Here is a 23,671-nt window from a genome sequence, read left to right as displayed (position 1 = left end):
CCTTCTACCTGTCAATAAGCTGAGAAAAAAAGATGCAGTCCTAAACATAATTTATCCATGATGAATAACACTTTCCAAATGGATCAATGGATATTTATTTACTATTTATATCACTTTACACATCATATTATATATATATACACTATACTATATAATGTACATTATAAAATATTTTATACTATAGTTCATATTATTGTATATTTCACTTTTTATTAATTTATTAAATACATTTAATAATTATGTTTATATTTTTATGTATTGTTTTTTATGTATTGTTTACAATCATACATTGTATTATCTTATATTAAAATTTTTATACTCTTTTATATATTATAGTGCAATAATTATATTATCATTTTTCTAATTATGAATTTATATTTTGATTACTTTTTAAACTTTTTACGTTTTAATTTTTATTAATATTTATTAAAAACATTTTAGTTTTTTTTTATTTGATATTGTTTACCATTTATTACCATATATTATTTAATATAATATATTATTTTACTATATATTATAATATTGTATCCATTGTGATTATAAATCTAAAAAATAAAATAATAAAAAAGCACACAAATATTTTTGATTTAGACAAAGCACAATAATGCAAATGCTTAATAACGTTATTGTAAATATTAAAAAAAAAAAAAATTTAATATTCTTAGTGCAAAATGCAGTCTCCCTTCTGCCAGGAGGTTCAGTCCGGCGCACTAAATGAGACAGATCTGTAGAGCTTTTCTTGCTGAGGTAAGCATAAGTTGCTCTGACATGAGGAGAGTAAATTTAAACCTTCCCATCATGGATAAAATAATTTCCTGTCACTCAAAATTTAGATGACGAACCATCATTTTAAAGGTGCACTCGGTGTCATTTTTTTCCTCATTAGACCTGTTTCAATTTTAATTTTACCAACCTATAAAATCCTATTTCAGTTTATGCGAAGATGAGTTCACTCCATCCCATTAAATCAATTATTTTTGGCTAAGAACATCATTAAGTAAAAAACGCTAAGAAAAGCAAAAACAAAATACTGAAAATTTATCTCTAATTGAATACAGTGTGTAATGTTCAATATAATATCAGCACGCTAATTGCACATTGAATGTCATCATTGCAGCAGTTATGTAAAAAAAAAAAACAAATTACGTGCAGAACATTAGTTTTCAGATGTGAAGAGGGAAATAATGCAAAAGAAACTAATTACTCCGGGTGTTTCTTATCTTCTAGAAACAGAGCTGTATTCAGTCCCACTCACTCCATAAAGACAGTGATGACTAGATTAACAGAATCTGAGCACGGACATTTTCTATAATACCTCATATCTTGTGTTCGGCAGTAGTGACAGTACTACTGCTGTGCACCGTGTTGCTTTTTTCATTCGCAAACACAAAGGCAGAATCAACAATAACATTTTGTCACGGTGACATTTCTGACGTGTCAGCACTTCTCCGGGCCGTTTATCGCGCGCAGGTTGATCTTAATGGTCGCGGCACCAGGCAGAATACATGCAAATGAGCTGGAGACTACAAACAGAGCGAGTGATCTGATTATGTTTCAGTTAAAGATGCATCGCATGAGTGTTCTGCAACCATAGAGGAAAAGCTCTGCTCCTTCACACTCCCTTACACCCTAACAACCTTCTAGAATAGGCTCTTACATAAACATTTCAGATATAAGCGCCATTCGCTAGGTGATCATGCTTATCGGTGCAGCATGAATTACTGTGCAAACGCTGACCAGAAGCAATGGTATTCCAGAGATTGTGTTTCCTGGCAAGGAGCACGGACCAGAGTATAATCTCTATTTGAAAGAGACGTGAAAATCGTATTTCTATGGGAGAAATGTGTCAAGAACCAGGAAACGGTTACATTTCATCCCAAATTTAAAGGAAAAGTAAGAAAATATAACCTGTTTTGGGACCATTGTTGACGTTATTTTGACAACAATTTAGCACCAGTCATTACCACAGCGCAAAAATAACACTGCATTATTTATATTACGTTTATATCAACTTCACAGCGCATTTAAGAACAATTTATTGCGCTGCTGTTATCATATGATTTTATTTTATTATGCTAATCATGTATCAAATAGTATTTTGACTGCACTCATCGTGTCATTTATCTCACATATTAAAAAAAATTAAAAATTGGTGTATTAAAATATAAAGACATCATGGAAATTTTAATCTAACTTTAATTTATTAATTGTTTTACAGTAATATTTTGGACTTTGTTTTGCTTAATTATGACATGAAAACATGTCACAACTCACAAACTCTCTGCTGTAATATATTAGTCGCATGACAACAAAATTATTTTTATGTTGGTTTGCTAACATTTTGATTTTTTGTAAAAAAAAAAAAAAAAAAAAATATATATATATATATATATATATATATATATATATATATATATATATATATATATATATAAATCTTCACTTCTTATTTTTCAATAAATATTATATTTTTAAATAACTAATTTTTAATGTATACAATATCGCATATAACAACCTCTGAACAGACTTTTTTACTGTTTTGACACCGACAAATAATGTAAAAAATGACTTTTAAACAATTGAATCCTGATAGTATTCGAGTCATTTTGTGTTTTGAATAAAGATCCGGACAGTGTTCGCCACGTCGCTGACTTATGCAGATATTTTTGTAGGGTGGATAAAGAGTCTCGGAGGGTTTCTCACAGATTATCGCGGCTTTTCCCCTCTTAAAACACGAGATAAACGTCCAGAGCTCTTGCCGTGCATCTTCACAGGCAATTCACATCACTTCGAGGCAGCCGTCAGGTTCAATTGCGCGACCGAGCAACACAAATATCGAGCTGAGACATCAAAACCTTTCAGAAGAAGTAAAAAGCGACAGCCTGATATTAAGACCTTCGGAAAAACCCTACTTCAATTAATCAGTGAGTCACTGGAAAGCACTGCAGTAGTAACTGGTGTAACGGAACGAAGCAGATAGAGGACGGCTCCTCTGAAAGTATGAATGAAAACCGTGGCGAATCGATGCGAGCAACACCTGTGCCGAAAAAGCACGTGTTTAAATGTACTTTGACGGCTACGTGAGTTGAAACAAGCTCAGGCGCGATTCGGAAACAGGATGTGCGAGATAATAGTGGTCGCGTGCACGGATTTGTATTCTCTCGCACGTGCACGCGCTCCTTTGCTGCGGCTCTAGTTCGCACAGATGTGTAAAACGCGCCATCGAAACCGTTTTATCGTCGTTCCGCATTAGTACATAACATAAAGCATGCCATTTAGATTGGTTTACCAGCTCCGTTGTCATGTTCTGCTGTGTGGTGGCAATCATGTTTGCAGGATTCGGCAAAGATCCAGCTCCTAATGCAGTTCGCTGCTCTTCCAGCACTTCAAAGCCTTGTTTGAGTTCGTGCTGCAAGTTGCTCTACACACCCCACTGGCGGATCCCTTTAATAGGATGGTGTAAAGTTGGCCATCTCTCTCTCTCTCTCTCTCTCTCTCTCTCTCTCTCTCTCTCTCTCTCTCTCTCTCTCTCTCTCTATCTCTCTCTCTGTCTCTCTGTAGCATATTGACCAACTAGGATATTAATCAAGACAACACGTTGCTTCTGGCTTCTGCCCCTTTTTCTAATTTGTCTCAGGCATCAGTCACACTGTACATGCTTGATTAACAGTTAGCTGTGATAGATAGATAGATAGATAAGACTATAGGAAGAAGGAACAGGCAAAAATAATCATTCATGTACCTGCAGAAAAAAAATATTAATTATTTTGTCTAATGAATTTATGTCTGGCCCTTAAATTAAAAGACAGCTGTAGGACAAGGTTTCTGAGGATTACTATCATTCTCATGTTAAGGGACCCTTATTCTAAAATACATACATACATACTATATACTATATGGGTAAAATTTTATTTTGAACAACATTTTTTTTTAATTACATTTCACTACTACGTTTAGAGCACTGTACTGTTAGATGCATTCATTTAAAACAATCGAATTACATATTTTAATATTTTAGTTTATTTTAGTCAAATAAATATATTTAGTTAGATCTTATTTTTGCTATTTGTACATTATCTATAATTACTGATATTATTACAACGCTATTCTGATTTTTTTCATCGCACGCTCCCTTGCCTTAAATATTTTCGCTCGGTTTAAATAACTAATTATTGAGACAAAGAAATGGAGATGTGGAAATATTTTTTAAGAATCTACGCTATGCCCAGTTTCACATATTTTACACTATTTACTACGCACGTACTTATTTTAAAATTGCTAAGTGTACTTGTATAACTATTATGCAGACCCCCTCTAAAGACAACAAGCAGTAGGCAACAGAAGACGCACCGCCTGTACGTAGTGCGTCGACGTGCATACGTCAAGACGCTGGCCGACGTTGATTGGCTGGCGGGTAAATTTGAAACACAACTCCTCTAGATGCTAACGTTAACAACATATCCGGGTAAACCTGGTTGGAGAAACCGGTTAGGTGCTATTGTCCCTGGAGAAAATATCTTTTCAAGTTATATTTTTGAGTCACGTCGTTTTACAAACAAGGCTAGGCGTCTACACAAATCTGTAAGTTAAAATATTTGGTGACTTGCTATTAGTTAATCAGTGTTTGTTTGTAAAAGTGTTTGTTCCTAACGTCGAATCGGTTGTAAGCAACATGCTGTTTTTTTAAACTATATTTATATTTTTCATAATCGAGCATACCGTCATTTAAATGCCGGAGAAATTTTGCTATATACTTTTTTAGCGTCTTAATCCATGTAAAAAAACGAGTTTGATACTATATTTATTGGTGTTATTGTGGTGTTTGTTTAGTGCCCTTTTTTCCCCAAAAGATAAAAAAAAGTAAATAACACTTTATACTTTTTTCATGTACTGCTACTATTATTATTATTTTTTATATTTTATTCATATTCTATTATAGTATATATATATATATATATATATATATATATATATATATATATATATATATATATATATATATATATATATATTTGTTTTGCCACGCCCCCAACATTATGTATTGCTGAAAAACCACAAGGTGCAGTGGAATCAAAATAGAAGCAAATTAAAACTTATATGAAAGGGTATAAAATGTTAAAACTCAATGCTTCTCTGCAATACAGGAGGACATGGACACTGCTGTGATCAGTCTTCACAGCATGTTTGATAGCCTGCGGGCACAAGTTGATGTTCTCAATGAAAGCATTGAGCCCCGTAAGTATTCGTTGTGTATTGAAAATGTAAAATAAACACACACACTAAATGTTCACTGCAGTTCTATATTTCTTTGTCAGAGTTCATTCAGATGGCTTTGAACTTTGAAGACAGCCGTCGTAAATGGCTGAGACTTGAGCAGGAGCTGAATTCGTGTAAGGAGGTGCTCACCAAGGCTGAGACGGAGCGAGGAGCTCTGGAGGTCAAGCTCAAACATGCTCGCAACCAAGTAGATGTTGAGATCCGAAGGAGACAGAAAGCTGAGGCTGACTGTGCAAAACTGGTTTGTAGGCTTTTATTTATAATTAGTTTTTTTGGATGTAGCATGTGCTTTAGATGTTTCCTTGTACTGCAGGACCGTCAGATCCAGCTCATCCGGGAGCTGCTGGTGTCTGAAGGCTCCAGTAACAGCATCCAGTTAAACGAAGAGCAGCGCTCAGCTCTGGCCTTTCTGAATGCCCGTTCTCAGAATCCTGTGAACCTCAACACTAGTCGAAGGTAAAATGATCATGAAACCACATTATCAAACCATTTTACTTCTGTAATATGATTTCTAAAATAAAAAAAATGGTTCTTTTAAGAAACTTAATATTTGATTGGAATCAAAACATTAGACCAGTGTTTTTTCAATCGGACAACTTAAATATGAACTTTATTTTGTTAAAATTTAACAGGCATCTACATAATTAATAAAACACCATTCAAACTGTGAAACATTTTTGGAGATTTTATTTTTATTTGGATTTATTTATTTTCAAATCTGATTTAATCTTATTTTATTCATATTTTATTTTTCAAATACTTTAAGCATTTCCCACAAACCTTATTGTTGCAAATGTTACATTTTATTACATTTTGGTAAAATATAACAAAGTTGGTGTCCTTTTTTTTTCTTCTTCTTCAAAGCAATAATTACACATTTAATAAAAGACAAAAGAGCAAGTTTTAATGATTGAATTGTTTCTTACTGCTGTAGGATGTAACTTGTCTTACCTTCATTTATTTATTTTCCCACACTCTATTAGACTGACCACCATTGATGAATCGGCCTCTATCCTGTCAGACATCAGTTATGATAAAACCGATGATTCCTTGGTATGTATTTTCTTTGGATATTAAAAACATTGTTCTTGTATAAAAGTCAAATATAAAAAACAAAACAAAAACAATTTTGTTTCACTGCCCCAACTTTTATTGATTTGAAGTTTTGTTGTTGCAGTAATTCATTCTTAAATTAACTTTTCTTTGAAAAAAGGACTGGGACTCTTCTGCAATCAGGACGGTTCGTCTCAAGAAACGGCAAAAGAGAGTAAGCTTCCCGACCAAGCCATATTTAATCAAATTCCCTCCAAATTTCAATAAGTTTCTGATCATTTAATTTGTCTCCATGCAGCGCTCCTCCCGAAACCACACAGATGGCCCCCCCGCTGCTGCCAAGAGGTCCCGTTCCACCGGCCGTACCTCGGAGAAAGTAAGAGCGGGTTGCATAAGCACAAGAATGACTCTTCAGTTTAAAGGCTCCCTGCAGGGCTTCGCTTTAGTCATTATGAGTAAAATGTTTTCACCAGTCCCTACAACCCATAGGAGTGAGAATATTGGAAGGTTTTGTCTTCTCTTGACGTTGTGAGAGCCAACAAGCTGTTCCCTGCTTGATTTTGATATCTGTATGCTGTTAATACCTCCATATTTTAACTGAAGGTGTAATCTGTTAGAAATTGTCTGACAATTAATTCGAGTCACGTTTTTTTTCAGGGTAATGAGTCTCTGGTGGCTAAGACCACCGTGACGGTGCCTGCTGATGGTGGACCCATTGAAGCTGTCACCACAGTGGAGGCAGTTCCTTACTGGACCCGGAGCCGCCGAAAGACTGGTAAGCCCACTTCACTGAATTTATTATTGTCGTTTGTGAGGGTGCGCAGTGCAGAGCAGGAGAATATTTGCATGAGTCATTGATTATGCGATTGTCTTATTGACGGAATAATAAGGCTCAGGCTGCTTTATTACAAACGAGCTCCGCAGTGAGTCACGATATGTGGTTGCAGTATCATAAATATGCGTTGTTTTGTCGATCAGGCTCAAAGATGATTATTTAATTATTTGTTATATAGTTTGTAGGACTCTGGGGTGTTTTAAATTGACCCATTGTTGAGTCTCCAGCCTGGTACTACCTTTTTTTTTTTCTTTTTTTTTTTTTTTTTTTTTTTTTTTTTGAGAATACTTTTTTGTATGGGATGTTTTTCCTGATCATTTCTCACACCCCGAGCCTTTGCATTTCTGTTTAAGTATTCTGCAGTAGTGAGCACTGCTTCTCTCTGCTTTTGTTCTTCAGCTGCTCAGGAGTGGGACACTGCTGACACCGACTCTGTTCAGTCTATGGATGTGTTTAAGCATCCCAGGCAGCCCAATGGAGAGATCAAGGCAGAGCCCAGCACTCCCCAGGGCAACGGAGGTGTCCGCCTGCATGAGTTTGTCTCCAAAACGGTACGATGCTCTGCATACTAATCTTTTTCATCTCTAAAATCAATGCCATGTTAGTTCCATTTTTAATTTGATGGCTCAAGTCAGGGATTTTTTTAATATTGGATTCATGCGGGATATATAGCTGAATGAAAAACTAATAAATAATTAAATGTGATGTTTTAAAATATCAAACACTTGCTAAAAAGATATTTGATTAATTTACAAATATTCTCAAATATTTAATTTATTTGCCGCCTTATGACAATTAACCAACATTAGTGAATTATTATTATTATTATTAAATATTTTATCTAAAATCTCAGTCTCAAAATGGAAGCAGTGACATCTTCAGTATTTTCATGTATATACCAAGTAAATTTTGCAAAGCAATAAAACTACATCACTCCAGTTATAGTCAATGAAATGATCTGCTTCAGTCAGCTTTTAGCCATCATAACTCATATCTGCCTTGCTCTTTTCTTCTTCTTTTTTTTGGTTAGGTGATCAAGCCGGAGTCTTGTGTGCCATGTGGTAAGAGGATTAAGTTTGGGAAGATCTCTCTGAAGTGCAGGGATTGCCGTGTGGTGGCCCACCCTGAGTGCCGTGAGCGCTGCCCTCTGCCCTGCATTCCTACTATGACTGGGACTCCAGTGAAATTTGAAGAGGTGACACATCTTTATCATCATACTAGAGTATTAATGGGTTAGTTCACCCACAATTAATAAATAAATTAGCCCATGTTTTTCTCACCCTCAAAGCATAAGTGTACATGACTTTCTTCTTTCAGACAAAATCCAATTGGAGTAATCAAAAAAAAAAATAGTTAAATAAGGCGCATCTATCCATAATAAAATGTGCCCTACATGGCTCCTTGGGTTAAAAGAAGGCCTCCTGTAGCAAATCGCTAAGTATTTGTAAGAAATATCCACATTTAAACCATTATAAACTCTTCTCTCACTTCCTCTAAAGTAAACGTGTTGGACATGGGCTAATTTTCATTTTTGGGTGAAACAACTTCATTTCTTTTTCCTTTAAGCATGCCTTATTCACTGATTGCTTCTGGTCTCGATAGGGCATCCTAGCAAATTATGTGTCCACCTCCTCTCCAATGATTCCTTCGCTAGTGGTGCACTGCGTTAATGAGATTGAGCAGAGAGGCCTGCATGAGGTAAGTCAATAAAGATGCAGAAATCTTAAATACGGACAAGTTCTGCTTAAAACCTGCATGTTCCATTCATAGACTGGTCTGTACCGGGTGTCTGGCTCCGATCGAGTGATCAAAGACCTGAAAGAGAAGTTCCTGCGTGGTAAGACCGTTCCCTTGCTCAGCAAGGTGGAAGATGTCCATGCCATCACTGGTCTACTCAAGGACTTCCTGAGGAACCTCAAAGAACCCCTGCTGACCTTCCGCCTCAACCGTGCCTTCATGGATGCTGCTGGTAAGTGATCTGAACGTACACCACTCTTTTATATTCACAAATGCTGCATTTACAGTACGATTAAAACTACAGTAATATTGTAAAACGTATCACTATTTAAACTAACTGTTCATTTTTAATGTAGTCTTTTTTTCTGTGATGGCAAAGCTGAGTTTTCAGCACCATTAATCCAGGCTTCAGTGTCACATGATTCTTTTTAATATGCTAACATGCTGTTCAAGAAACATTTACTTTATTAATGTTTAAAACAACGGTGTTGCTTTATTTTTTTGAAACCACGATATATTGACATGGGATTCTTTGAATCAAAAAATGAAAAGAACAGCATTTGAATCATGCATCTTGTTTTATCAATGTAAATTTCTAACAAAAAAAAATTGAATCTCCTCCATAGAGCTGTCCGATGATGACAACAGCATTGCCTTGATGTATCAGAACATCAGTGATCTTCCGCAGCCCAACAGAGACACTCTGGCCTTCCTCGTCATCCATTTGCAGAGGTAAATGGCACACATGCTCTTATTCTACTGGATACTTTATTGCTGGTGCCATTTGCTAATACTAATTATTCATGGATGTTAAAACCTGACACTTGTCTAGGGCGGTAATTTTTAGACCGAAGGTGTATTTCCGTATAACGAGACTATTATATTTAAGTATTATTTTCATCATGTTCAGGGTGGCCCAGAGCAAAGATACAAGGATGGACATAACCAATCTGGCTCGTGTATTTGGACCCACAATTGTGGGTCATGCCGTGCCTGACCCAGATCCAATGACCATCCTGCAGGACACGAAACGACAGCCAAAAGTAGGTGATCTTAATTGGGGTCAGGGCTGTGCAAAAAGTGTACACTCGTGCTTTTTGGCCCAGATTTTCACCCAGCTTTTTTTCTCCATTTCTTTCACAGGTGGTCGAGCGTCTCTTAGGTCTGCCTGTGGAGTACTGGAGTCAGTTCATGATCAGCGACAATGACCAGGGTCGCAGTGATCACATGGTCATCGAGAACTCCAATGTCCACGCAACTCCTGATCAGAAAAGTATGAATTTAATATTGAAGCATTAAAAAAAAATAGGTTGTTTCATAACATCATCTGATCTTGATTTCAATGTGGGGTTTTTTTTGTCTTATAGCAAGTATGTTTGGGCCCCTTACGACACCTGACCAGCAGATGAGCAAGACCCCGTCGTCCAGCTCTCTCTCCCAACGCATGAAAAACGCAACTCTCAATGCAATCACTCCAAAGTATGTTTGAATCCTGTCACGTTCTACCAGTGTTGTTCGAGCAGAAGTGAACTAACCATTATGAACCTCCATCCTGTCTTTAGGTTTTCTAGCAGGAGCAGAGCGGCAGTCAGCGTCCCTCGCCAGGGGCACTTCTTTGCCTCACCTCTCCTGAAGTAGCCTTGAAGGTCCTCAAGGCTGCGTTTTTCTTTTCTTTGGGGAAAAGCTGCAATATTACATTATTCTAATAGCATATTATGTCTGGTTTGTCCGTCAATTAGACCCATATTAACGCTACACTTTTTATCTGTTGAGTTTTCTAGTAACATTTTATATTTTAGTCGCTTTTAAATGTTTTAATGCACTGTTAACATTCTCATAACCAAAGCGATGGGCTGATACGAGCACTTCCATCAGTTACTAAATATAGTGTTAACGGAATCTACATTAGTTCGGGAGTTCTTTATCAAGAAACCTGAACTTGGATCTAGAACAAAAAAAGGTTATGCCGTATGCAGGATTTGTGTATGGTATAATGCGTATTGCTTGTATATTGTCTTTTTCATGGAACGACCAGCAAAATCTCAGTCTCTTAGAGGGTTCGAGGCTATAGTGACTATCAGGTTTTTCTATGTAGAGTGTAAACTGTGTTTTTAAACGCGGTCAAGCTTAGATTTTACAGCCAGTAGGTTTAATACAGAATTTAAGATGATGCTGCTGCTGATGTTAAATTTGTTTAAATTATACGTTTGTTAGAAATACACTGTGCTTTTGAACCCTTTAAGATTTGTGCATAGATGTTCAAAACAAGAAAATTAAGTTAACTATGCAATTTAAATGCTAAAACACTATTAGTTGTTTTGATTGGGCATTTTGTCTTTCAGCTTCATAATTGCTTTCGATCATAAATGAACATGGCCAGAATTGAGACTTTCACTATGGCATTGATTTATATAGTTTGGGCTCAATTTATTGAATTTTGTACCATATTTAAAGTAGAAAAACAAAAAAAAAACGGTGCCCTCTGGGAGAATTGACTGATTTTGAAGGATCTAGTGTACTTTATTGAATTTTATAAAAGATTACACTGATTGGACACTCTTTACTGTATATAATTAGTCATTTTCCTTTCAGTGGAGCAACGTTTTCTGGACCAGTAGTTGTGCAGCACTAAACTGCCAAGCTTTCATTGTTATAAAATGGCAGTTGTTTACTGTGTTAAACATTGAAGCTGATTTATCAACCCGGTTGCTTTTCAGTTTGAGTGGTGTGCCGTTTGTAAAATACATTCATTTATTGCAAGTCCTTTGTGTCTGTCTTTTACATTGCATTGAGATTTAGAGTTAGACTGAAGTGGCAAAACTTAAATGTTCACAAAACAAATTCACTGAGGCACAAAGAGTGCCAGAATATAAGTCTGGGTAGTTGAATTAATGCAGAAGTAGTAGTGATAGAATTCTTGAAGTCCTTGTGGATTACAACTGTACTGAAATATTACAAAGAAATTATAAACAGGGACATATATATTTATTTTAAAGAAAGTATTTACCTAAAAATGTCAATTTGGATGAAATTTACTCAACCTCAAATCAGACGAGATGACATTTTTTTTTTAAAATTTAGCACTTGCTCATCAATGGTTCTTTTGCAGTGAATGGGTGCCATCAGAATAAAAGTCTGAACGGCTTTATAATAACAATCACCAGTCTATCAATTAATGTAATAATGTGAAAAGCCTTATAAATGTAATGAATTTGAACATCTCCATAATATTGTTACATTTTGGAGAAAAAAAAAGCCTCATCTCAATCAGGAATGAAATGTGAAAACAATCAAGCACTATTTACAGTGAATTTTGATGTGAGGAACTTTTTCATTTTAAACATCTTAATTATGGATTTGTTTAAAAAAAAAAATGTTTTTGCTTCACAGACAATAATTGACTAGAGTCAGGGGGTGGATTATTGTGAAGATTTTATCAGCTGTTTGGACTCTTGTTCTGATGGCACCCATTCATCTGTTGGCAAGCAAGTGATGTAATGCAAAATTTTTCCAAATCTGTTGGGCAGAAGGAAAAAAAAACTGCTACATCTTGGATGGCCATCTTGAATGAGAAAATATTCAGAGAATTGTCATTTTGGGATAAACTATTCTCTACACTATAATTGTATCTATATATCAAGATATTCACAAGAGCTCATTTGTCAGCACAAGCAATTATGCAAGTTGTGTAAACAATTCATTCTCCCTTCAATTTGGGAAAGGGCCATAGGAGCGGAGTGTTCCTGGTGTATCTCTGGAAAGCGGGATCTGAGCCCCACTTTTTCATAGCTTGTTTCTCAAGGATGGGGATCCCGCTAATGTGTCTCAGTAAGAACCAGACGAAGAGAGGAGAAAGTGCACTGAGGTACTGAGGTCCACGCATGACGGAGGAAGCGGACAGGAACAGGCCCGACCATTGCAGGATCTCCCCCAAATAGTTTGGATGTCTGCTGTATGCCCACAGTCCATGATGAATAAACCTTCCCTGCGAATACAAGTAGGCTTATGACTATGCCTCAATGCCTTAGCATTAATTAAAATGTCATATGCAAATTAAAAAGCACTCAGGTCAGGATTTCATGAGGCTAAATTCAAATATTTAATTAAATGTGATGTGTAATTTCTGCATCACTTCCCCTGTCTGCTATTGGTTGGACAACAGATAGCCCCGCCCCAAACAAACTGGTTAAACTAAAATACCTGTTTCAAATGGTCCACATATAATTAAACGTTTAAAAACGTCTCTAATATTGCTAAAAAGGTGTAACATTTAAAAAAAAATGTATAAAATGATCTCTAACAACTAGGGGTTAAAGAGCCAGTTTGATCCAGCGCATTATCTATTGGAGCACAGCCCTATTAAAATTGATGCTATTATGGTAAATATCACTTTTATGATATAAGTTATATGACTTGCATGTCATAATTTGGTTTTCACAACGGAGTAGTCTTTATCAAGTTACTATTATCAGTGCAATTTACTACTCACAGCATTATCTGGATCACTCTTAAAATTCCACTTCTGTTGGTCGGCAATGGCCTCTGTAGCAAAACCCAACCCCCATATTCCCCAGCCGATGTAGTCACGTGGGCCCAGGGGCTCATCTCTTCTCTCACTGTTTAAAATTAGGGTGGGCAACAGGGTGATAAAGACCCACAAAGCTAGAAAAAAAGAGAAAACGTTTTATTTTAATGATGGCAGCCTTTTATTCAGGGTTTAGTTAAAGTTTAGTAATGCTACTTTCCTAGATGTTCCTAGTGTAGAATATTGGACTAAAATATATAAATAGAATAAAACTGAGGTATATGATCATTATGCAACACAATACAACAGTATAGAACAGACGCACCATTTATGTGATTCATAATATAATACAGTACAATATAATATAAAATACTGAAATAGGCTGAATATTTGGTATGTGATATAGGATAGAACCAGATATATAATTATTTGAAAGAATAGAACTGTATAGAATATGTACAAACGAATGGATGCTTTTAGAATAGAACAGATTTATGATAATTGTGTGACAGAACAGAAGTGTATAGAATAGGTATTTATGCGATTCACAATATAGAGTAGAACAGAATGAAGATTTATGATCATTATGTAACAGAACCGTACAGAATAGTTACAAAAGAATAGATGCTTCTACGTATGCGTTTCATAATATATGCCAATACTGAATTAGAACTTTTGTTGATTATTTGATCATAGAATAGGTACAAAAGAATGGATGCTTCCAATAACAGAACGGAATCAAATAGAAGTGAACCAAATAGAATAGAAAGTTTGTTTGTTATGGCACTATTTTAGAATGATGTATAAAGAACACAAATGGCCCACTGCGGCCATCAATTAACCATAACTATGCAAATAATCAATAGCAGTGGTTGAAGTACCTTGCATGGTCCAGTACACAAAGAATGTCCCAGGGCTGTCTCTGACATTGTTAAATCTCCGGTCTTGTCCTTCCTTTAGGATTCTAAGAAAGAGAAATGTCCCGAGCCTGCAGGACAAGGCCCAATCTGTTACTTATTGACTTATTAACCAGACCTTAATGGATACATTAATACAACATGAAGCTGGACTGACTTCACTTTTATTAAAGCCGTTAAAGACACAAGACTCTAATAAGTAGACCCGTCTCCTTACTTTATTGATCACTTTTAATATCTATCTATCTATCTATCTATCTTACCTCAGACTCCAAGCAGTGACGAGTCCAGTTTGTACGTTCTGTCTAAAGTGGCCATTTCCGCCCCACATACGACTCAGATTAGCCAGCAATAAGAAAGTACCAGATCCTACAAAACAACCAAATTAATTTATAGTTAAACTGATAAGACATTCAATATCCTGCCAGGTATGGGCAGAGCAGCCAGTCACCTGTATCCGTCCATTTTAAAAAGTGAGGCGTGTTCACTGAATATTTTACCAGTGAACCTAAAGACAATTGGTAGCAAAGTTCAAGGATTGTCAAGAGCACACTTCTCAGACAGAGAGAGAGGTAATAGCACTCAGGGACTGGGTTTGAGGGACTGAAATGACTGGATAATATTTGTACTCCGCTGAAAGGGAATGCAAATTGAATGCTGACAGGTGAGTAGAAGCTAATTTATAAGACTCTGAATTACATGGATAATCCTCATGGATAATTTTCATATCTTCCAAGCCAGCAAGTTGTGATTACTTGCTCGCCATGCATAAGTTGCTAATCAATATAGCTGTTGAAATTAGTATATGCAATATTAAGCTGTTTATGTACAACATGTACAACAACTTGTGTTATAACGTATTTTTATACATTCATATGATTAGTGCCTTTTGTTTATGTTTAAAATATATTAAAATATAATTTAGTTCCGAGGTTTGTGCAAATCTGTTTATACAGATTAGAATGGCATATAGTTTTGCTCATGTACTAATTTATATCTAAGATCATATCCGAGTTTTACAATAGTTTTTTTAACAGTTTTCTGACAAATCCCGCCTCTATCTGCAGGATTGACATTGACGTATCCAAAGTTTGACCAATTATTATACGACGGCTACTCTACACAAATTGATCTGATTGGCCGAGAGGACGGCTTGTCGAAATACACTTCAGTAAACCTTTGTGGGTGGAGACGTATTTATGATGGTTTCACAACGCATTATTGTAGTTCAGATATCCACCGTCTCGTAATGCAATTTGATAACGACATTTCTCAAGTTTAAAAAAAGCTGCATGAGCTGCAACGCAACTGCAACGTTTGTCATGTTCAGGCGTGCGTACTGCATAAACATTACAAATCCGACAAAAGCAACTGAGAAATTATTGCTTTATCAATGTCGTGTGATATGTGTTCCGATATCGATACGCATAAGCCGACTGGATAAATCATTTACCTGCCAAGTCGTAAAACTTTTCAGTTTTGAAAGCAGACGCTAGCGCCCACCCGACCCACTGAATGGTCAGGTCGGTGACAGCACACTTGGCGAACACGCTTCCCATGTTCATGTCCAGCAGGTCCCGAAGAAGCAGAAATGTTCCCCGAGTTCAATAAAAACAGCAGAGCAAAGTTCGTAACATCCACACTTGTGGCAAGGAGGGGGCGTGGCCAACGCGTCTTCCGTATGTGCTGTGGCTTATGGGAAGTGTAGTTTGAAAATATCTGTATCGCTTTTTATGTCTTGCTGCTTAAAGAGAAAAGAAAAATGTACAAAGCATATGTTACCCATGATAGAAAATAACTTAATTATCTAATTTCTTAAATTTATTTATATAGTGCTCTCTTTGATATAGATTGTTTAGAAGCAGCTTCTCAGAAATACATGGAAAATAACAATGTTAATGCTGCAATTCATAGATATTTCAATTTCAGCTGAAGGGCCCACAGAAATCAATGTTGTCACTATTCAGTTAAATTCAGTTTAATGTTAATTCATAATATGATATAATAATAATGGTTTGAAAAATTGATGAATAGTGCACTATAATATTAGTCTAACATAAAATAATTTCAGTGTTCTCCATAAACATTCACTATAAAATGTGACTCAGGGGCCGCCATGATGTTCAAGTTATGGCCTGGAAAGATAAGAAGTTTATGATTTATGACTGTGGAAGAAGGTGTGTTCGGACAGAATACAGACGCGTGTAAAAACGCCAAGTCAACTGCTGTTTGCTCTAAAAATTTCCTTTTTTTTCCTCAAGGCTGGCCAGGTAATTTGTGGGTCTTACAAAACATTATTCAAGAAGAAAACAAGCGCAGAACATGGCAGAGAGCAAGGCCAGCATCAGCTCGAAAGGAGGGGCCAATGTGCTTGCTAAACGGGTGCAGAAACAATTCAACAGAGCACAGGAGAAGGTACGTGGCTGGAATCATAAAACAGTCAAGAGCGCCAAAGCGATATTCAGAGTTTTATAGAGGACAGGAACTTTTGTGCTCTTTTCATCCGATAATCAATGCGGTCACATGACATGGGAGTAGCTGACACAAGTCGCTTTATCTACTCTGTGTGTACAATATGTAAACAAGTAGCTTCCTTCTCTGCTTAACAGTCTCCTTTATTGACACAGTTTTATTCTATTTGACCACCAAGGCTGGCCAAGTCAACGCTTACTGTTTTATCTTTGCCTACTGATTTCGTATAAACCAGGGGTGTTCATCTCTGATCAGACACGACAGAAGCAGCTAATTAAGATTGTCAGGAGAACTATAAGCACGTTTCTGCAGGGTTAGAGCTGAACTCTGCAGGTAACATCTGAAGATCTCCAGGAACAGAACCGGACACCCCTGCTTTAAACACTTTATGTCTTATAATCTCAAACTGTCTATTGGAAAAGTCAGCAGAATAGTTCTATCTACAACCATGTAAGGAAGCCTTTTTCTTCACCAGTGTGCGCTTATCAATATTTCAAGGCTCAGGTGTAACATTCATTGCAGTGCTGTCAGTATAGTTTGAGAATCCCCTTGTCACGGCTGTCAGGTATGTAATATGTGATGCCTTTGCAGGTGTTGCAGAGGTTTGGCAAATCTGAGGAGACCAAAGATGAGCACTTCGAGCAGTGTGTGACTAACCTCCAATGCCAGCAGGTACATCTGCTACGGTAAACAAAGTAACAGTTTTGAAGATCAGAAGATTGCCTGACATGTCCTTGTGATCTCCTTTGCAGAGCGATGGATACAGAATATACAAGGACCTTAAAGCGTACCTCAATGCTGTCACAGGTTGGATCTTTATCATACTCGTTTAGGAAATCAGCTTCTTGGGAAAAGAAGCTGCCTTATTATCACATGCCTTATTTTTCTTGTGTGTCTTACAGTAATGAGGGACGCCTCAGGTCGACTCTTTCAGTCCTTGTTTGATGCCTATGAAGATAAGTGGGACGGCACAGATGATCTTGGGGCAGTTGTGGAGGTTAGTCTCAGAGAGCACTGTAAGAATATCAGGATATTATCCGTTAAGTCTACATTTCATTTCACCGTAAAACACAACACAATGTGTAAAACACTTGAGAATATCTAAACAGATTTTCTTTGATGATAAAAGAACGTTGGGCCTATTTTTAAAGACTTTTCTTAGAATTTAGGACAGTCTGTGATGAAGGTTACACTTTTAAAATTCAAATGCGTGATCATCAGCAAAATTTCACAGGCAAAGCACATGTTTATTGTGCATTTGTCAATAGCAATGATATATGTGACCCTGGACCACACAACCAGTCATAATGGTACATTTTTGGAAATTGATATATATACATGATCTGAAAGCTGAATAATTAAGCTTTCCATTAAAAGCTTATGGTTTGTTAGAACAATTAGGACAATATAATATTAATATTCGACTGATACTACTATTTGAAAATCAATCTGTCGGTGCGAAAAATAAAAATATTGATACACACACACACACTTAAAATATAATTACCTACATATAAATACAAATGTGGCTGTCTGTGTTCCAAAGGGAGAAGACCTTCTGTGGAAAGATTATGAGGACAAGCTGCGTGATCAGGCATTAATCACAATGGAGTCTTACATGAGCCAGTTTCCAGACGTCAGGGTAACAACGGCTGCCTCTCACAATGACAAATGGACCTTGCACAAAGCTTTCAGTCATTTTTTTAAATGTAGTTTGTAAACTATTTTTCTTCATGATTCAGGAAAAGGTGTCCAAGCGAAACAGGAAACTCGTAGACTATGATTCTGCTCGGCATCACTTGACAGGACTGCAGAACGCTAAAAAGAAGGACGATATCAAAATCGGAAAGGTATTGTATGACACGTTTCGTGATATTTCGCAGAGAAACACTCTTCGAGTTTGTTCATTGGCTTACTGATAAGTTCCAACCTTCCATGCACGTTCTTTTCCTACCAAACATGATGTTACTATCAACATATTGACGTGATTCAGATTTAATGAAGACCAAATGTATAGCCCTTTCCTTAGTGCTGTTGTTTTCATAGGCAGAGGATGAGACGAGTGCAGCTAAAGTGATATTTGAGGACATGAACAGGGAGCTGAAGATGGAACTGCCTCTTCTATATGACAGGTGATTTTTGAGTCATTTTTATAGTATGGTTTAAATCTCAATGTCCATTGCTTTTATTGATTTCTATTTGTTCTGCATTCTGTAGTCGCATTGGATGCTATGTCACAGTCTTCCAATCCATCTGCAACCTCAGAGACATCTTCTACAAGGAACTTACCAAGGTAAAACAAATTATTTAAAATAAAATAAACAAAAAAATTATACCTTGTGTTCTGCAGCTACCTGAGGTATTCTTTCTGTTTTGGTCTCAAGAACAATGAGGTTCTCCAGACCGTGATGAAAGAGCTAAGCACCCAGTATCCAGATAAGAGCTTTGTCGTGAAGAACTTCAACCGGTATAAGGCTTTACAGTCTGTTCTTCCATATATTTTGCAGTTAAATATCAGTAGCACACTTTTAAAAATAAAAAGTACTTAAAAGGTTCTTCAAGACGATGCCATACATAACCTTTCAGTCAAAAATTCTCTAAAGAAACGTCTCTTTCTTACCTTTTTATAATGTAAAGAACCTTCTCCGTAAAACCGAAAGCTTCTTCAGATGTTAAAGGTTCTTTATAGAACCATTTAGGAGGTTCTTTTATGGCATGGTGTGGTACCTTACTTTTTTAAAAGTGTTTGATACTTTATTTTGACAAATTAACAAACTTTTTGTTTTTCTCTTAAGTGCTGGTTCCTTAAAGAGAAGGTCATTTAGAGACACGTTGTCCCCAAGATCACTTAAAAGCTTTTATGATTTCCACATGAGTTACAACCCCAGGGCATCTCTAAGGTAAAAATCATAATTTCACTGTCTCCCGTTGCCTTGTAGATTTAAAAGTTGGGAACTAATGCCATCTGCTGGTGAAGGCGCATGATTAACAACATAGTGAAAAAAAGTGTTGCCATGAATGGTTCAAGCTATGAGTTATTCAAAAATTACACAAAGTGCTGTTTACTAGTAGTTATATGTTTATTTTTTTAGTTTAATCTATTTCATTTGGTACCACTGTTATAGGATATTTTCTATAAGATTTAAACTAGCATATTTCTCTGTATATTTTCTGTTACAGAAGAGACAACTCCTCCAGTTTTAGGTCTGACAGACAAGCATATGGGTCGTACAGCCCTAAGCAGACCAGCCCCATCAGCCCTTTACCTCTTTATGAGAACGTCTCTGATGACAAAGATGCAAAAGGCAGCCCTACAAGATTAGATTATCCATCAGAGGAAGGAACCTCGCCCCACGAGCCTCAGCTGGACAACACCAGCTCTTCTGAAGATAAACCAGCGGAGGAAGACAAGAAAACCAAAAAGAAGGAGTCCTCGCAAGCCTCCGATCAAGAGCTGCCAAACCAGGAGGAGACTTCTGAGGAGGACAGTGATGAGAGTGAACTGAAACCAAACTCAGATATCACTGAAAGCTCCAAGATCAAAGATCAAAAATCACCTGAGAAGGTGGGCGACGGTGGGCCTTCGGGGTTGGAGAATAATATAGCTAACGACATTAAATCAGATGTGGAACAAGCTGAGGCTTCAAACAATGTGAGTTCTGTAAAGGTGTAAACACATTCTAAAATACATAACTGCATTTTATAGAGAGAGAAAGGGATACAACTACTGTTTGTGATTACACTTGAAATTTTGGAATAATTACCATTTATTTAATGTTTTGAAGTCTCTTATAATGACCAAGGTTGCATTTAATTGATGAAAAAGGCATTAAAAACAGTAATATTGTAAAAAAAAAAAAAAAAAAAAAAAAGATTATATTATTTATACATGTTCGTACATTCATATATTGATACATTTTATATATTCTACATTTGAAATCGTTTGTACTGCTTAATATTTGTGTGGAAAGTATTTCCCTTTTTTTTTTATTTTAATGATTTTAATGATATATATATATATATATATATATATATATATATATATATATATATATATATATATATATATATATTGTAACATATAAATAACCTTTCATTTGCAGACTGGCAAATGAGCATGTAGATATTTATAAAAAAAAATTATTTTAACAATTCCTTTCATATTCCTGCTCTGTTATGTACAATTTGAAAAATATAGATTGTATACAGTATACTGGAGTGTTTGGTCATTTCAGTATGTTTGGTATTTCATTCTGAACAAAATCATTATGTTCATTCTTAAAGATGCCCAAATAGAAGTCTGAACAAGGTGTAATTTTTATTTGTTTGACCTGTTTCTAGGCTCTTACCAAGGGTGACCATCCATCAGGAGAGGTAAAGGAGGGAGCGACAACAGAGGCCCCTAAATAGCAGACAAAAAGGTCAGCATAATTTGAGAGTACTTCCAACTCACATTCAAGTGCTCATGTGTTTCATTTAAAGCACTATGAGCAGATGACTTAATGTTTTTAATTTTTAATTAAAATGTTATATTTGTTTACAGAGAAGACGCACTGATTATCGGCAATACTGGATTCCGACTTAACACAGGATGTAAAATGCTGTACTCTTGTCTTTTCTTTTCATCCTTGTTCTTTGAGATGTGTTTTCAGAGAAATATTTAAATTCAGGGTTTTAATTCAAGAACAGTTTCTTTTAGAATAGAATCACGTTTGTGGATTGTCTTTTATATGTGGTGGTCTTCCTTAAGCATTTTAATGTTTTTAGATACATAACTCAATAGCCTATTAGACCAAGCTGTATCTAATTGATCAAAGTAAACAACGGAAATGTTGTAACGTACTTGACAATCATCCATTAATAAATAAATAAATATTTTACTTGCCATTCAGTTGCCTGGTTGTTTTTATTTTTTTATCACGCACTAAGCAATTAAACTAATGATCCAATTGACCTTTCTTTTACAGAGGTTAGTCTAGCATGCTTTTAGGGTGGCGGTTGTAGGTTAATATTAGTCATTTCGTGGAATGCGAGCATTGTTTGATTCTTCGCGGGAGCGGGCAGGAGGAAACGCTTGTGAACGCGCCCAAGAGCCCCAAAGGGAAGTCGCTGGTTTCAAAGAATCGACTCTTTCGAACTGTTCTTTGTTCCAAAGAATGATTAAATGATTCTTTGCGTCATGACGCAATTACGTCATTTGACCGCAATGAAACGTCCTAAAAAAAGCAGATGTAGTTTATTCTTTTTTCTATTACGTTTTATTGAGTTTTTATTATATTTAATGTGCCCCAGGTACGTTTGTTGCAGCTATGATAAAGGTAATAAAAAATGAGTTATTTTACATTAAGGCATTGTGTATGTTTGTAAGTGCGTCGATAAAACTGCCATACATTCAAATTGTAAACCTACTTCCAGTACTTTTTAAAATCCAGGTTTCAGGACAATAAATCGTTTAGGGCTTTTGACTCGAAAACCGCTCAGAATTCAGTCCAATCCTTGAACGGATCGTTCAGACTGGAAATGTGAACCATTTGTTTTTTTTTCAACCGATTCACTTAAAAGATCCGAATCAAATAAACGATTCCTTCACAAATCAGACATAGCACACTCAGTTCTGTGGGTGAGCTTGTGGTGGCTTCGCACCGTTGTGCTTTGGCTTGAACGCTGCTTACTTTCTACCAGTTGTCGGTCTGAAGTGTAACTTTAATAATAGTGACCTGCACCTTCAACTAGAAGTAGTTTATCCGCGACTTTAACACTTCAAGCAGGTAAGTTTTTTTTTGTTCCTGTTGGGCTGGAAGTAGACCTGACGGTTTCAAGTAGCCGAGCAGCTGATGAGTTTTACAGCTCTTTAAAGTGATCGTTCGCGGTGTAGTATTTCTTACTTAATATCGATCAAATCCAATAAACGGAAACGTGAGGATGACGGTTTTATCAGGTTGTCCCTACTACAAAAACAGTCTCGCTGGTGCCTGTTTCTTTGAGTATTTGTCGACCCAGCACCTCTGGCTTTGTGTGTGTGGTGTAACTTACCTGGCTACATCACAATGAGAACCGTTTGAAACGGAGCTTTGTGTTTTAACCCTTCGAGATTTTTAAGGAGGAAAGTTGATGCAATTTAGGAAGCGAGCCTTATGACTGCTGCCACAGCAACTTTATGGGTCTGTAGACAGAACGGGTGCGTTTGTGTACATTGTGTGTAAGTGGGTTAATGAATTAAATAATGCAAACATTCGGTGTATATTAATACTGACATTTTTCCCTTACCACAGAAAAAAAATAAAAATTACAAATAAAAAAAATAATAATAAAAATTAAAATAATAGTTTTTATCTTGTATCATGCCTTATTCACGCTTTTTTAAAATTATATAGTCATTGTAATTTATTCGTGACATTTTTAGTGTCAGTACAAAGTTTGAAACTGTTACGTTTTTTAAAATATAATGTATATAATGCATATAATGTATTGCATTACAGAAAAAATGACTTTGAAATTATAAAAAGCGCTCGCCCCCAGGCAATCCAAGATGTTGATGGGGTTGTTGCAGTGAATGGGTGCCGTCAAAATGAGAGCCCAAACAGGGGATTAAACATCACAACAGTCCACAAGTACTGCTCGACTCCAAGTAAAGCCTTGTAAATCACAAATTGTCTTGCTTGTAAGAAACAAATGCATCATTTAGATGTGTTTAACTACGAACAAATAACCTCATCTGCATCTCAGATGACTTGAGGTTGAGCAAATTTTCAAGAGATTTTTTTTTTTTTTTTTTTGAGTGAACTGTACCTTCAAATAGCAATTATGGGCCTTTAGTAATTTGTAATAACGCAGTGTATTACAATGTTTAAAACA

General features: G+C 36.1%; 4 protein-coding genes across 6 annotated transcripts in view; 2 read left to right on the top strand and 2 right to left on the bottom strand.

The window, feature by feature from the left end:
• LOC122329248 (inactive dipeptidyl peptidase 10) overlaps nt 1–3,446 on the bottom strand; it is a 40,486-nt gene extending 37,040 nt beyond the window's left edge. The window contains exon 1 of one of the 3 annotated variants that reach the window (XM_043225444.1): nt 3,290–3,446. In XM_043225444.1, coding sequence (XP_043081379.1) covers nt 3,290–3,328 — 39 coding nt within the window. In that variant the 5' untranslated portion in view covers nt 3,329–3,446. The remainder of the gene's footprint in view (nt 1–3,289) is intronic. The other 2 variants (XM_043225443.1, XM_043225445.1) reach the window with 2 other exon arrangements.
• A 978-nt stretch (nt 3,447–4,424) lies between these two features.
• racgap1 (Rac GTPase activating protein 1) lies at nt 4,425–11,662 on the top strand. The gene is made up of 17 exons (XM_043225030.1): nt 4,425–4,581; nt 5,145–5,235; nt 5,316–5,518; nt 5,591–5,733; nt 6,261–6,330; nt 6,491–6,544; nt 6,629–6,706; nt 6,988–7,105; nt 7,565–7,716; nt 8,196–8,360; nt 8,768–8,863; nt 8,936–9,134; nt 9,529–9,634; nt 9,813–9,945; nt 10,046–10,175; nt 10,270–10,381; nt 10,465–11,662. Exons 1-17 carry the CDS (start codon nt 4,441–4,443, stop codon nt 10,538–10,540), a joined length of 2,067 nt encoding a protein of 688 aa, XP_043080965.1. The 5' UTR covers nt 4,425–4,440; the 3' UTR covers nt 10,541–11,662.
• Nucleotides 11,399–16,560, bottom strand: si:ch211-210c8.6. The gene is made up of 5 exons (XM_043225032.1): nt 15,798–16,560; nt 14,608–14,713; nt 14,309–14,415; nt 13,392–13,564; nt 11,399–12,887 (listed from the first exon to the last, which is right to left on the bottom strand). Exons 1-5 carry the CDS (start codon nt 15,907–15,909, stop codon nt 12,600–12,602), a joined length of 786 nt encoding a protein of 261 aa, XP_043080967.1. The 5' UTR covers nt 15,910–16,560; the 3' UTR covers nt 11,399–12,599.
• On the top strand, nt 14,861–21,707 carry bin2a (bridging integrator 2a). The gene is made up of 14 exons (XM_043225031.1): nt 14,861–15,008; nt 16,606–16,759; nt 17,408–17,488; nt 17,569–17,623; nt 17,719–17,813; nt 18,363–18,458; nt 18,559–18,666; nt 18,863–18,948; nt 19,034–19,109; nt 19,201–19,283; nt 19,612–19,716; nt 19,997–20,468; nt 21,158–21,237; nt 21,360–21,707. The coding sequence occupies exons 2-13, from the start codon at nt 16,667–16,669 to the stop codon at nt 21,224–21,226; spliced, it is 1,419 nt and encodes a 472-aa protein (XP_043080966.1). The 5' UTR covers nt 14,861–15,008; nt 16,606–16,666; the 3' UTR covers nt 21,227–21,237; nt 21,360–21,707.
• Nucleotides 21,708–23,671: the final 1,964 nt, after the last annotated feature.

Source organism: Puntigrus tetrazona, chromosome 23 (assembly GCF_018831695.1).
Source record: "Puntigrus tetrazona isolate hp1 chromosome 23, ASM1883169v1, whole genome shotgun sequence".
Taxonomy (NCBI): domain Eukaryota; kingdom Metazoa; phylum Chordata; class Actinopteri; order Cypriniformes; family Cyprinidae; genus Puntigrus; species Puntigrus tetrazona.
This window is presented reverse-complemented; position numbering and strand designations above follow the sequence as displayed.

Excerpts from the sequence above, each read along its gene's own strand:
- bin2a (XM_043225031.1), top strand. The coding sequence starts at position 16,667 with ATGGCAGAGAGCAAGGCCAGCATCAGCTCGAAAGGAGGGGCCAATGTG. Across the intron at positions 18,949-19,033 it reads CTGCCTCTTCTATATGACAG|TCGCATTGGATGCTATGTCA; the intron begins GTGATTTTTGAG and ends TGCATTCTGTAG. Across the intron at positions 19,717-19,996 it reads AACCCCAGGGCATCTCTAAG|AAGAGACAACTCCTCCAGTT; the intron begins GTAAAAATCATA and ends TTTCTGTTACAG.
- racgap1 (XM_043225030.1), top strand. The coding sequence starts at position 4,441 with ATGCTAACGTTAACAACATATCCGGGTAAACCTGGTTGGAGAAACCGG. Across the intron at positions 4,582-5,144 it reads CTAGGCGTCTACACAAATCT|GAGGACATGGACACTGCTGT; the intron begins GTAAGTTAAAAT and ends TCTGCAATACAG. Across the intron at positions 8,864-8,935 it reads AGCAGAGAGGCCTGCATGAG|ACTGGTCTGTACCGGGTGTC; the intron begins GTAAGTCAATAA and ends TTCCATTCATAG.
- si:ch211-210c8.6 (XM_043225032.1), bottom strand. The coding sequence starts at position 15,909 with ATGAACATGGGAAGCGTGTTCGCCAAGTGTGCTGTCACCGACCTGACC. Across the intron at positions 14,416-14,607 it reads GTCACTGCTTGGAGTCTGAG|GCTCGGGACATTTCTCTTTC; the intron begins GTAAGATAGATA and ends CTTGTCCTGCAG. Across the intron at positions 13,565-14,308 it reads TGTGTACTGGACCATGCAAG|CTTTGTGGGTCTTTATCACC; the intron begins GTACTTCAACCA and ends CTTTTTTTCTAG.